Consider the following 13,466-nt stretch of genomic DNA (forward strand, 5'->3'; position numbering starts at 1 on the left):
GGAAATGGGAGATGGGGAGGAGGCGGAAATTTTTAATAATAATAATAATATACAAACTGGGGCTGGAGAGATGGCTCAGAGGTTAAGAGCATTGCCTGCTCTTCCAAAGGTCCTGAGTTCAGTTCCCAGCAACCACATGATAGCTCACAACCGACTATAATGGGGTCTGGTGCCCTCCGCTGGCCTGCAGGAATACACACAGACAAAATATTGTATACATAGTAAATAAATAAATATTAAAAAAAGATACAAACTGCTAATATGTTCATTTAGCAGTGTGACTGAATTGTTGACTGAGTGCAAGAAGCCAGACAGGAAAGCAAACTCCAAATGAAGTTCTAGGACATACAAAAACAATCTGTAGTGGGAGAATACAGCTTGGTGGAGAGGGTATGTACCGCCCTTGACCACGGTGATCCCTCTTTGTGGCATTCATATCCTACAATTTACCAAAAATTTCCCTTTTAATAAGTGCAGTTTTCAAAACTTTTTATATTTTGTGTGTTTACCTGTATGTATGTGTATCACATGCATGCTTGCGTGTCAGCTGTATCTCAGTAAAACTGCTTAAAACCAACCAGTTTGAGCCAGATGGTGCCTTGTGTAGACCCATCTACTCAGAAGTCAGAGGGATTTTATGAGCACAGGAATTCAAAGTGAGTCAGGACAATAAAAAGTGTCAGTCTGTGCCTCCTCCCCACATAAAGGGTTAGTTTGGATGGAGGAGTTAGAATTGACCAGGCTGTCTGTATTGAGGTTGAAGAGTTGAGTGTAGGCAAAGCTTGGGACTGAGAGTTGAACAAGTCATTCTAAGCTCTGGAGTAGGGAGCATGGATTGGCAGCAGGGCAGGGCGGGGAGATGGCTGTGTGCTCCGGACCTCAGCAGTCAGGCGCTGGAAGGAGCAGTGAAGAAGAGGAAGGCAGCTGGTCTTCCTTCCCTCTGAGGTTTGGGGGTGTGAGGAAAAGCCTGTCTACACCCGGACCTTCGGCGAGGCAGCTTTCAGAGAGGCTGGGCAGATACTGTCACCCTGCCAACGGTGTCGTCTCTGCACCTGATGTTTTCCTGAACACTGAGCAGGAACAAGCAAAACCCCCAGAGGCCACCAGACAGGCTTCCACAGAACTCCCCAGGGACTAATTTGCCAAAGAGAGTTGGAGAAACAATACTCTTCCTGACTTGATGGGCCAGCACATACAGGTGCCAGAGCAGAACACATGTTATGACTCTTTGAGACAGGATGATGTTGCTGGTTGGGCATCCAGTCTGTGGGTGTGAGGAGGAGCAAGCACCTGGGAAGCCCTTTTTGGCCAGGATCAGCAACACAGATCTGTGATGGTGCATTTATCATGCAAAGCCCATGTCCCCTACCCCGTGAGGCCACAGGGCAGGAGAGCTTGTCTCAGTGGAGCCTTGCTCCCTTCCTCCTATGACTGCCAGGTGATGGAGGATAGCAGGTGATGGAGGTAGCAGGTGATGGAGGGTAGCAGGTGTTGAAGGGTAGCAGGTGATGGAGGGTAGCAGGTGATGGAGGGTAGCAGGTGATGGAGGTAGCAGGTGATGGAGGGTAGCAGGTGTTGAAGGGTAGCAGGTGTTGAAGGGTAGCAGGTGATGGAGGGTAGCAGGTGATGGAGGGTAGCAGGTGATGGAGGGTAGCAGGTGATGGAGGTAGCAGGTGATGGAGGGTAGCAGGTGTTGAAGGGTAGCAGGTGATGGAGGGTAGCAGGTGATGGAGGGTAGCAGGTGATGGAGGGTAGCAGGTGATGGAGGGTAGTTTTCTTTCAACCAACTGGGGGTGCAGTTTTCTTTCATCTGTCTATGGGGTCTGCAGTATTTTTTCTCTTTATTTTCTCCCTCCTCCCTTTCTGGTGCTGAAGAAGAAACCCAAGGCCTTGCGACACACCTTTTCTTCCATTGAGCCCCCTGCCCTCTGCATCCTTTCAGTGCTGTGCCTGTTACCAATGCTTCTTTCTCTCCCCGTTTTCTTACTCAACTAGAGTATGCATTAACCCAGCTAACCTTCTGGGTCTAGTCCTCTAAAATTGCCCACCTCAGAGTGTATCATTGTGGCTTCCCAGGACCTTTGAATCAGGCAGAAATTACAAGCTGTAGCTTCTTGTGGGGAAGATCAGAACAGTGGGTTTTCCCGCGACAGGTACGGGCTTAGACCCTGGCAGGGCTCCGCTAGCAGAGGTGGGCAGTGCACGGTGATGTGGAGATAACCGCACGGCTCACTGTCCTTTCTCTCCCGGCAGCACCGATGTCTTCATCTGCACGAGCCCCATCAAGATGATCAAGTACTGTCCCTATGAGAAGGTAAGGAGTCCATCCCAGGAGGGGGCTGCTGTGTGGCACAGGGCCCCGTCATGGTGCTCCCTGCCTCTCTGTACCAGCCGGAGGCTCTGTCTCATGTGCTGGATGGACGTGTGACAAGCTAGGTGGGAAGGGTACCTGTCACACTTATCAGATATGCCTGGTCCAGGAAAGTGTTTAAGGAGGGGTCAGAAGCTCAAGGACATCCCTGCGTGAACAGAGTCCACTCATTCATTCCCACACTCACACCTGTGGTTCTGGGACTGGAACTCACCTGCCAGGGAAGTGCTCCGCCACTTAGTGCCATCCTTAGGCTTATGTGAAAAGTCTGACCAAGAGCTGGTGTGGTGGGCTAAACTGTAATCCCAACACTCAGTAGGCTGAGACAGGGGGATTGCTAATCCGGGCCTGCCTGTGCTACATAGTAAATTTGAGGCCAGTTTACTATGAAATTGTACTACAGTGAAATTGTTATGCTTCCCTCCCCCCCAAAACAAAACAAAACAAAACAAAACAGAAAGAACATCTAAGCAAGGAAATGTGAGTTTTTTTTTCTGTGAGCTCCTTTGTCTAATGAGAGAAGCAGAGTGGTAGCAGTGGGGAGCTCTCTGCACATTAGAAGCTGCAGGCTGTGCTCTGCAGGGAGGATTGGACCCCACACCTTGCGGTTTCTCAGATGCTGCTATGGACTCAGGAAGCTGGCCTCCCATCTTCATACTGAGAGCTTCTGAGCATCTCCATCTTCCTTTTCACACATCTGCCGTCCTCGCCTGGAGTTGTTTGTGTGCCCTGCTCCAGGAAGAGCCCACACTCAGGCTGTTACTGTGGGTTATGTTGCCGGGTCAGCTGGTGGTCATCCTGACCCCTTTGAACTTTCAAGGCTAAGCTCATTTTAGCCCAAGGGAGTGGGTGTTCAAGCCACAGCTCCCAGGGGTGGAGTGAGGAGCGAAGGCTGGGTCCTCTCTTCATATCAGGGCACCAATCCACAAAGGAGGTTCTGGACCAAATAGGGACTGGTTAGAAACGGACATTTCAGTAACATTGACCTTTAGAGTTAGAAACTCTGGGAGTGGCGCTGTGGTCTCAGCCAACTTGCCAGGTGGTTCTGCTAGACCCCTAAACTTGAGCCACTAAGGTCAAGTGGTTGGATGACTGGCCAGTACAGGCACCCTGGTTGGCTGTCAGAATCTACAGACACTTGAGTTTCTTGATAGAAACTCTGGTGGTATTTACACATCTCCCCGTCCTTGAGTACTGAAGCCATCCCCAGGTGACTCCAGTACCTCATGCAGTTATGCGTACCTTTGCTGCAGTTGACTCCAGTACCTCATGCAGTTATGCGTACCTTTGCTGCAGTTGACTCCAGTACCTCATGCAGTTATGCGTACCTTTGCTGCAGTTGCTCTACAGTTTTGCATAGGGAGCGATGATGAGAACGTCTGTAAAAGTTCAGTTTAGCTGCGGTTCCTGGTTTTCATTGCCCATGCTGTGCCTCGTGCTGTATACCGGCTCTACTAGCAGTGTGCTCTTCCCCTGGCCTTCCTCTGGCCCTCCATGTAAAATGGATCCGGTTTCCTGTGGATTCTGTTTCTAAAACATGTCTGGCATCTTTCAGCTTCTCTTATTGCTGCCACTTTGAATTTCTTTGAAGAACTAATGAGCCCTCACTAATGGATCATGTTCAGCCCCATACTAATTTCTTCCCTGTAAAAAGCCTGGCCCCACAGCCTGCCTGGCTCTTTCCCTCTGAGGAGCCCCCACCCTTCTGCGTTTTATGCTGTCCTCGACTTGTAGTGTGGTTCAAATGTGAAACACCCTCCTTAGACTCATGTGACCACTTAGCTTCTGGTTTGTGGTGCCGTTGTGAGAAGTTGTGGAGCCTTTAAGATATGGGGTCTGGCTGATGGATATGGGTTACTAGGGGCAGGTTTATGGGCTGGAAAACCCTCTTCCAACCTGATATTCTCATATCTCTGTTTCCTGGTGCACCCAGATGTGAGTAAGCTTTCCCATGCCTTCCCTGCCATGATAAATTGTGTGTCCTCAAACCATGAGCCAGAACCGATCCTTTCTTCCTAAGTTTGTTCTTACAGGTTCTTCACTGCACTGACAAACAAAGTAACCAATGCAGTTAGCAACGTCCCTCTCATCTGCACGCCTCTGGTCAGATGCTCACCGCATTTGCCTTGTCCCTCTCCTCTGCACGCCTCTGGTCAGATGCTCACCACATTTGCCAACCGCCATCTCTGACGTTCATTCATTCTCTATGTCATAGCAGAGGCATAGCTGTCTTGGCCCTGGTTTCCTGTACACCACTCAGAATGGCTCTTCTTGTTCCGGAATTATTTTTTGTCTCTTACCAGACTGAGATCTGCGAAGGTGCTAGCTGTTTTCTTCCTCAGTACAGAACTAGGCACCTGAGGACCACTTGAATAGATCTACTGTCCAACAGAGAACTATCAAAAATATTTCAAAGTATTTTTGAAACTCATACATGAGTATTTATAAATTTCTACCCGTCCTCCCCTTCCAGCACTTCCCCTACTCTCCCTCCCTCTCAAATTCATAAGCTCTTTTTAAATTGTTCTTAGAGGCAGGATTCCCCAGAATAGTCCTGATGGCCTGGATCCTGCAGCCTTCCAAGATTACAGGTGTGAACTACCCCTGGTTTAGCAGAGTCATTTTTTTTTAATTAAAAAGTTTTAATATACCATATGGTCACATATATTTGGTCACATTCTTCCCATCCCCCACAAGCTCCCAGATCCCCCCCATCCCATTTCATATTCTTTTTCTCTCTTAAAAAAAAATACAAAACCAAAATAAACAAGGCACAAGAAGAAAAGAAAGAAAATAAGACAGAACAAACAAAACATGGATTCTGTTTTATATTGGCCAACTATTCCTGAGCATGCAGCCTGCCTGGCATGTGGTTAATACTTTAATTAAATGAAATAGATTTCTCCCCTCCTAGTAGCTCTCAGTTGCAAATAACTTCTTGGTTCGGGGTGGGACTCAATGCCTGCTTCCCCTTCTCCATGCTGGGATTTTGTCTGTTTGGAATTTGTACAGGTCTTTTGCGTGATCTGAGTTAAGGTTTCTACTGCTATGACCAAAAGCAACTTGGAGAGGAAAGGGTTTATAGACTTTACATATCCTGAGTCATGGTCCACGGAGGGAAGCCAAGGTAGGAGCTCAAACCTGGCAGGAACCTGGAGGCAGGAGCTGATGCAGGGGCCATGAAGGAATGCTGCTTATTGGCTTGTTCCTCATGACTTGCTCAGCCTGCTTTCTTACAGAACTCAGGTACCAGAGGTCATACCACCTACAGTGGCCTGGGCCCGCCCCCATCAATCACTAGTTAAGAAAATGCTCTAAAGGCTTGCCTACATCTGATCCTGTGGAGGCATTTTCTCAACTGAGGTTTCTTCCTCTCAGATGGCCATAGCTTTTGTCAAATTAGTATAAAACTAGCTAGTACAAGGATGCTGTCACAGTCTCTGTGAGCTCATCTGTGCATTGGCCCTGTCGTGTCTTGGAGACGGCGTTTCTTTGAAGTTGTCCACCACCTCTGGGTCTTAAAATCTTTCATATTCTTCTTCAGTATAGATCCTTGAGTCTTGGAAGGAGGAGTTGGATAAAGACATCCCATTGAGTGCTCAAAGGTCTCTGTCTCTGCACATTTTCTGTTTTTAGGTCTCTATGTTAATTACCGTCTACTCTAAGAAGAAGCTTCTCGAAGTGGGTTGAGAAGGGCACCAGTCCACGGGGTTTAGCTATGTGTGATTAGGAGTTGTTTATTGTTGTGTTGTTCATTTAGCAGAATAATTGCAGTAGATTCCTTAGAGCCCATGACCTATCTAGTCTCAAGTTCTTGGCCTCACTAACCATCTCGGGTATGGGTCCTATCTCATGGAGCTGAGCTTATAGCCCATCAAAAGCTGGTTGGTTTCTTCTATAACATTTGTGCCACTATGGCCCCAGTGGGTATAGCTCTTAGGATCTGTAGCTGGGTGAGACTGATGATTACGCTTCTCCTTAGGGATTAAGTATATTACCTTCTAGCACTAAAAACACACTCGTCAGTAGCAGTGAAGCTTCTAGTTGGGCACCAGCTTCATTTCTCTGTTTGATGATATACTTGTGTGATATCTTCAGCAACAGGACCTTACCGTCAGGATTTCCTAATACTAACCCTGACGTATGTACAGCTGGTGAAGACCTTTTTCCATTCTGTAGGCCGTCTCTTTGCTTGATTGAAGGTGTCCTTTGCTTCCAGAAGCTTTTTATCTTTTAACTGAGTTATTTATTTTCTTGATGACCAGCTTTTTGAATACTTTATATATTGTAGACATTAGCCCTCTAGTGGATGTGAAGTTGGTAGAAACCTTTTCCCATTCTGTAACCTGGCACTTTGTCTGAATGATGGTGTCCTTTGCCGTATAGAAGCTTCTCAGTTCATGAGGTCCCATTTAATAATTGTTGATCTTAGTGCCTGTGCTAATGGTGTTCTGTTTAGAAAGTCTTTTCCTGTGCCAACGAGTTCAAGCCTATTCCCTACTTTCTCTTCTATAAGATCCAGGGTATCTGGCCTTATGTTGATGTCCTTGAAGCAGTTGGATTGGAATTTTGTGCAGGGTGCTAGAGATATGGATTTATTTTTATTCTTCTACAGGCAGCTTTCCAGATTTAACTATTTGTTTTCCAGATTTAACTATTTGTTTGTTTGTTTTATTCTTTCTTTCTTTCTTTTTTTTTTTTTTTTTTTTGAGACAGGGTTTCTCTGTGTAGCTTTGGAGCCTCTCCTGGAACTCACTCTGTAGACCAGGCTGGCCTCAGATTCACATAGATCCACCTACCTCTGCCTTTCAAGTGCTGGGATTAAAGGTGTGTGCCATTACTGCCTGGCAGCTATTTCTGAAGCATAGAAATTTTATACTTTTCGCTTTACTATGTAGGTTATGATCCACTTTTGATTAATTTTTTTACATGGTGGGGAATTAGCGAAGGTAGAGGCTCTGCTATGTCTTACAGGTGTCTAGTTCTAGTTATTTCTCTCCTGGGAAGGCAGTCTGGGCTTTTTTTGTTCCCTGGTCTCATTCTGACATTCTGAATGGGTTCACTAATCCATATCTTTCTTGTACTGTCTTGAATACTAGTGTTTCATAATAATTTCAAAGCAGCAAATTTCCCAACATTATTCTTTAAGTAATTTTTAAATTATAAAATTAAACTATAGTTATAGTCAGGTATGGTGGGCACATGCCTTTAATTCTATCACTCAGAAGGTAGAGGTAGACAGATCTGTAGACCAGGCTGGCCTAGAACTCATAGAGGTCCACCTGCCTCTGCATCCACACACAATCTTCCCATCCATGTGATAGAAGGTGCTTGTATTAGTCAGGGGTCTCCAGAGGAACAGCACTGATAGGATGAATATCCACTTATGGGACTTATTAGAGTGGTTCACAGGCTGTGGTCCAGCTAGTCCAACGGTGGCTGTCTACTGATGGAGAACCTAAGAGTCCAGTAGTTGTTCAGTTCACAAGGCTGGGTGTCTCAGCTGGTCTTCAGTATCTGGAATTCGGAAGAAGTAGGCGCTAATGTCAGGGAAGGAATAGACTTGCAGGCAAGATCAAGAGAAAGCAAGCAACGAGAGCAAGCTTCCTTCTTCCATGTCCTTTATACAGGCTACCAGCCGAAGGTGCAGCCCAGATTAAAGGTGGATCTTCCCACCTCAAGAGATCTGGATTAAAAGTGGTTTTTTTTTCCACTTTAAATGATTTAATTAATAAAAATTTCTCACAGGTGTCCCCAGCTGCTGGGTTTTAGTTAGAGGTCATCAGAATCCCAGAAGAACAGCCATCTCAATGCTCTAGTTACCACACATGGACCAGGCAGCTGTCCAGGGATGAGCAAGGCTCAGAAGGAGAGCAGTGGCATGCCCGTTTAGAAGGGGTAGCTCTGATTGTCTGGGCCGCAGTCCAGGTGCTCAGGCAGGGCCCCGAGCTCTCCTCCAGCTACAGGCAGGAGAGTGCAGTGGTGGGAACTGTCGCTGGTCCTCGTTGAACTTCAGTTCCCTCATCTGTATAGAGTCCACGAACCATGACAGCTGCTCCTTTGTGCAGCTGCTCCTCGGCTTGTAGACAAGAGCCCCAGAGACCAGGTCACAGGACCGGGTTCTTGTAGTTTGATGCTGATGCTGCACCCAAGCCCATGATTATCATCCACAGGGATGCTGGCCACAGTGAATTGGAATTAACAAAGGAAATAAAACTTCTCAGCTCTGTGATTGGTTCATGAAACATGGTGCTCAGGGCCCAGACCCTGTCCTGCCTCAGAACCCTGGCACCACTAAGCCCGAGCTGTCTTAGTTGTGGAAGAAGCCCAGGGGTCTCCCTGGTTCTTCGGTGTGCTTTGTACAGTCAGGGCCAAGAGCTGCAGGAGTGGGAAGGACGTCTGCACCCAGGTTGCCATGAGGGTAAGAAGGCAATGGGCATGAAGTACACTTACATGAGCAGCCCTTGCTTATTGTCCAGTGTTGCCTCTGTGTCACCCCCATGTCAACACCAGGGTCCCTGTGTCTTCTCCGTGACCTGACCCCACTCAGGGAAGCATCCCAGGGACTCAGCCCGTCCACTCCCCATCTGTCTGGGGCAGTGTCTTCACCCGGCTAAGCTCCTTTATGAGCCTAATGGGAGCCTGTTTCCCTGCAGTGGGAATCTGTCTGGGAAGATGGCTGGTAGGGCCCGCAGGGCCTCACTGAAGACTTGGCCATGAAGCCTTTCCAGTTGGAATGACCTCAGGCAGTCTGACCAGAAAGGACTTTCTCCTTCATTGGACATTTGGACAGGTGTCTGAAGAACTACTGTCCCTGTCCTAAAGGGTGCCAGAGGCTACTGAGGCAGGTTGCAGGGATACAGATAATGTGACCACAGTTGTGGCCATCGCCTGGAGGGATGAGGAGTGTGGAGGTGAAGCAGAGGGGGACAGTTGTAGGAACTTGCCTTGTCAGGGGAGAAGCGTGCCTGAAAAGTGTGTGTGAGTGTCACGTCTGTTGGTGCATCGTGCATGCGTTGTGTGTGGTTAAAGACCTGAAGAGAGAGAACTGTCTGAAAATGAAGGTTACATTGTGAGGCCTAAGGGCGCGCATGCCAGGGCAGGGCCATGCAGCCCTCTCTTTAGGCTCTCCTCTGTTCTCCAAGTCCTTCCTGGGCTAGAGGTCACTTGGGGCCATATATAGTCTGCTCATATGTCTGCCCAAGTCACATGGACCACAACCAGGACTAAATGGACCTGCCTGAGGCTTTGCTGCAATGGCTACACAGCCCTTGGGAGGTCATCCCATGTGAGCCAGTAGCAAGCTTGCAGCCATTTTCTAACTTCTGGCTGCTGTTGGTTCTCACGGTGGGGCCAGATGAATCAGGCAAAGGTTCCTGTTTCCTTCTGCTGGAAGCTGCCCTGACTAAAGTCCACACCTGTCTTGGTCTATGAGCAGATCAAGGAGGATTTAGAAGGGTAGCCAGGTGGTTAGATGCAGCTACACCCTGGGCAGAGCGGCACAACTGTGAACCTCAGGCCCAGGGCCACTCATCCCTCTTCTGGTTCTCCCGACATGGCTACTCAGGCCTCATCTGCTGCTAGCCTCACTAGTGTGTCGAAGGAGGGAAGGCTGTTTTCCCAGTTCTCAGTGTCTTAGGAAAGAGAGGCAGTCCAGAGCCCCACCATGGCGAAGGCAGTGTGGCCTGCCAGATTGCACAGTGTTCTGTCGGTGGTAGTTGTTCCCGTGGTCTGATAGTTGTTCCTGTATGTCAGTCCTGCAGACGCCTGCACTCTGTGTGCCTGGGACATCGGCCGTCTGCAGCACCTCTCTGCACTGATGTGACTCAAACCGTCCCCCCCAGTATCAAATCATACATGGTTTGAATCCATCTATCTCTGCCTTTATTCCCAGCAGAGACATTGGGCAGATCCGCTGGCTATTTCCCTTGTGAGTCGGCCGCCTCAGGAAGTCACTAAGCCCCAGGACACAGTGGCAGCCAGCGTGACTAACCTCTGATAGAGTGCTGAGAGCATTCTGTGCCGCTCTGGGGCTGTCAGGTCTGGGTCTGAGTCGTGACCCTTCTGTAGTCTCCTGAAGAGTGTGCAGGTACACAGCTCCCAAGTGACAAATTCCTGGGCACAGAGCTGCCCGAGCTGGCCCTCTGTATTAGCTTCCTTCCCTTCAGAGTGCTGGGTTCCAGGCTGAGCTCTCTCTGATGTCATCTCCTCTGCTGCCTCCAGTACGCCTGGGTGGAGAAGCACTTCGGCCCTGACTTTCTGGAGCAGATTGTATTGACCAGAGACAAGACCGTGGTCTCTGCTGACCTTCTCATAGATGACCGGCCGGACATCACAGGCAAGTAGTCTCTGGCCGGGGGAAGCTGGGTAGCCCTAGTTGCCTTCTCCCTTCTCCCACATACCTCCTCCGGGGGTCTCCTCATCTCACATACCCCTTTACCAGGTGTTTATCAGCACCCAGTCAGGGGCTTCTTCCTGTTGGAAAGGCCTGCCTGCACCCTAGGGACAGGGGGCTACTGGAAGCCAGAATGTCTGTGCCTTTACCCAGACTTAGTTTACTCTGTTGACTCCTGAGTGAAGAACCCAGCTTTGGTTTCAAACCTTTGTGTTTAGTAACTCCCTGCCCCCTCTTCCCCTCAGGTAGTGCAGGCAAGTCTGTTACATAATAGGAAATCACAGTATGCTCCATGGCTGCCAGTGGCTTGTTCTTTTTTCGGCTCCAGCTAATGACCCCTTCCCAGAAAACAAGCAAGCCGCTAGCTTGGCTCACTTAACTGACGCGGTAGGGTAGAGGGAGGGCTTCGGGCGTGGTGGGATTTGGGAGTTCCATTAATCAGCCCACACTGTTTTGTGCCTCCTGGATGTCTTCTGCCTGGTTTTGCCGCACTGTGGGCAAGCTGTTTCCTCCTAGTAGTTCTTTGGAGTTGCAGGTAACAGCTTGTTCTGGACACATTGGTAGGAAAACAGTTTCTTCCCCCGCAAAGTCTTCCAGAGGCTTAGGGCAACATGACCCATGGACTTCAGCCACAGGAACTAGTAGGTCGTCACTTCAAAGAGGTTGAGGCACAGTATGGAAGGAGATCCGTACTAGTAACTGCAGGGCACACAGTCCTGGGCTTCCCAATTTAGGTGGTTGGCCAGGCCGAGCAGTAATGACAGCCCTATCAGCCACCTCATGTGGCTCACTTCCTGTGTGTTGCACAGAGCACATTGTGCACCGCGCCTTGTTTTACCCTTATGCCTTTTGTAGGGCAGGCTAAGAGCATCCCTTTGCAGACAGAGAAACTGAGTCAGGAGAGGCACGGCACTTACTGATAGGGCTCATGACTGATCCCAGGCTTTGCACTGAGGCCCTATTTCCCTCCACAGGGGCCGAGCCACACCCCAGCTGGGAGCACATCCTCTTCACCTCCTGCCACAATCATCACCTGCAGCTGAAGCCCCCTCGCCGGAGGCTGCACTCGTGGGCAGATGATTGGAAGGCCATCTTGGACAGCAAGCGGCCCCGCTGAGGGCTGCACTGCGGCTCTCTCGTGGTCCAGTGTGGGGCTCGCAGCTCATGACTGGACAGCAAGCAGTTTGCTGAGGGCTGTGCTGCAGCTCCCTGGCATTTCCTGGAGGACCCAATGGATCCTTGATCAAGACAACCTCTCGACACACTCCCCTTCCTCTCCTGGCCCAGTCCTTTACCTGATCTTGGGGCAGGGCTGGGAGAAAGGCATTTGCTCTCGGGCAACTTGGCCTAGCCTTAGGCAGGGGCCATGCCACTGCCTCCCACTGCTTACAATAGGGTGTTCTCTAAGGAACGGAGGGGCCCTGGTTCAGCATCTGTGGCCTTTGCAAGGTAAAGAGTGCCAGGGGCAGATGACAGAGGGTCCCCTGGTGGACATGAGCCCTTTCAACTCTAACATGGCGCCTTGTCCAACTTGCCCACTTAGTCTGTTCTCTCTCCTCCTGGTGTTCAGTGGCCACCAGGCTCTCTTGGAGGCCAACAGTGACCCTGCCTATGGCTAGTGCTGTGGTCTCTTTCCCTGGTGTCCCTAGATCCTATTCACGGCCCAGCGAGGAGCCAGCAGGCTTGATCATTTGTTGACCATGTGAGAAACAAATGCCATTCACATGTAGCTGCGGCCTTCTCTAGCACCTGCCCCAGAATGATCTCGTGTCCACCAGCCTGTGATGTAAGCATCTGGGAGTCCCCCATGGACAAACAGAGGTGGGCATAGCTCTCCTTTGTGGTCCTCACGTGGTACCACGTGGGCACAAGGGCGAAATGGCCTCAGTGCAGCACAGCTGGCAGCCTGACGGTTCCTTTTGGTCCCATTCGTCTGAGGGAGGCCCTGCTTCCCTCAAGCCCAGTACCTCACACATGTTCTCCTAACCCTGAGTCAGGCACAGGGCCTTCTCTATGCTTTCCTCAAGGCCAAGTTTCCATAGGCCTAGAAGCTGTTGTCACAGCCTCAGTGCGTGTTCCTTTTGGGCTGGGTCCTTGGGAGGTGACACTTGAACCAACTGCCCCCCCTCCTTGAGAATTTATAAACGGTGCCATTGGAGACCAGCTGCATCCTCGGAACCCTTACCAGAGATGGGCTGGAGACCAGCTGCATTCTCAGAACCCTTACCAGAGATGGGCTGGAGACCAGCTGCATCCTCGGAACCCTTATCTGAGATGGGCATGATGACACACACCTGTTTTCTCGGCACTTAGGTTGGCACAGGAGTGTTGCTGTGGGTTCAAGACCAGTTAGGGTTGCATAGCAAAGCCCTGTCTAAAAACATTAAAAACCAGGACCCCAGTTTGTTTCCTGGCCTTCATACTATGCCTTCAGCATCTGTGGCAGGTGATCTTCTGACTGCCTAGGAACCGGGCTAGGTAGACAAAAAAAAAAAAAAAAAAATGTGGGCGAGAACCCTGCTTTCTTTTTGTCTTAAGAGCTAAGCCCTGTCACCCAGGCTAGGTAGGGAGGTCCAGGACATCCACCACCCAGTCTGGAGAAGGATGCCCCAGAAACCTACTGCTTGAGCCCCTCTTGCCTTGGCCTTATGTAGCTTTCCATAGTACCTCCTCACTGTTATCCCTTGGGCTGGTTGGGGG

At 49.6% G+C, this 13,466-nt stretch overlaps 1 protein-coding gene across 1 annotated transcript in view; it reads left to right on the forward strand.

The window, feature by feature from the left end:
* Positions 1 to 13,249, forward strand: part of Nt5m (5',3'-nucleotidase, mitochondrial) — a 22,003-nt gene extending 8,754 nt beyond the window's left edge. The window contains exons 3-5 of the mRNA XM_050163600.1: positions 2,254 to 2,314; positions 10,595 to 10,709; positions 11,741 to 13,249. Coding sequence (XP_050019557.1) covers positions 2,254 to 2,314; positions 10,595 to 10,709; positions 11,741 to 11,883 — 319 coding nt within the window. The 3' untranslated portion in view covers positions 11,884 to 13,249. The remainder of the gene's footprint in view (positions 1 to 2,253; positions 2,315 to 10,594; positions 10,710 to 11,740) is intronic.
* The last annotated feature ends 217 nt before the right edge of the window (positions 13,250 to 13,466 follow it).

Source organism: Alexandromys fortis, unplaced genomic scaffold (genome assembly GCF_014885135.2).
Source record: "Alexandromys fortis isolate MF-2015 unplaced genomic scaffold, M_Fortis_MF-2015_v1.1 scaffold_149, whole genome shotgun sequence".
NCBI classification, from domain to species: Eukaryota; Metazoa; Chordata; class Mammalia; order Rodentia; family Cricetidae; genus Alexandromys; species Alexandromys fortis.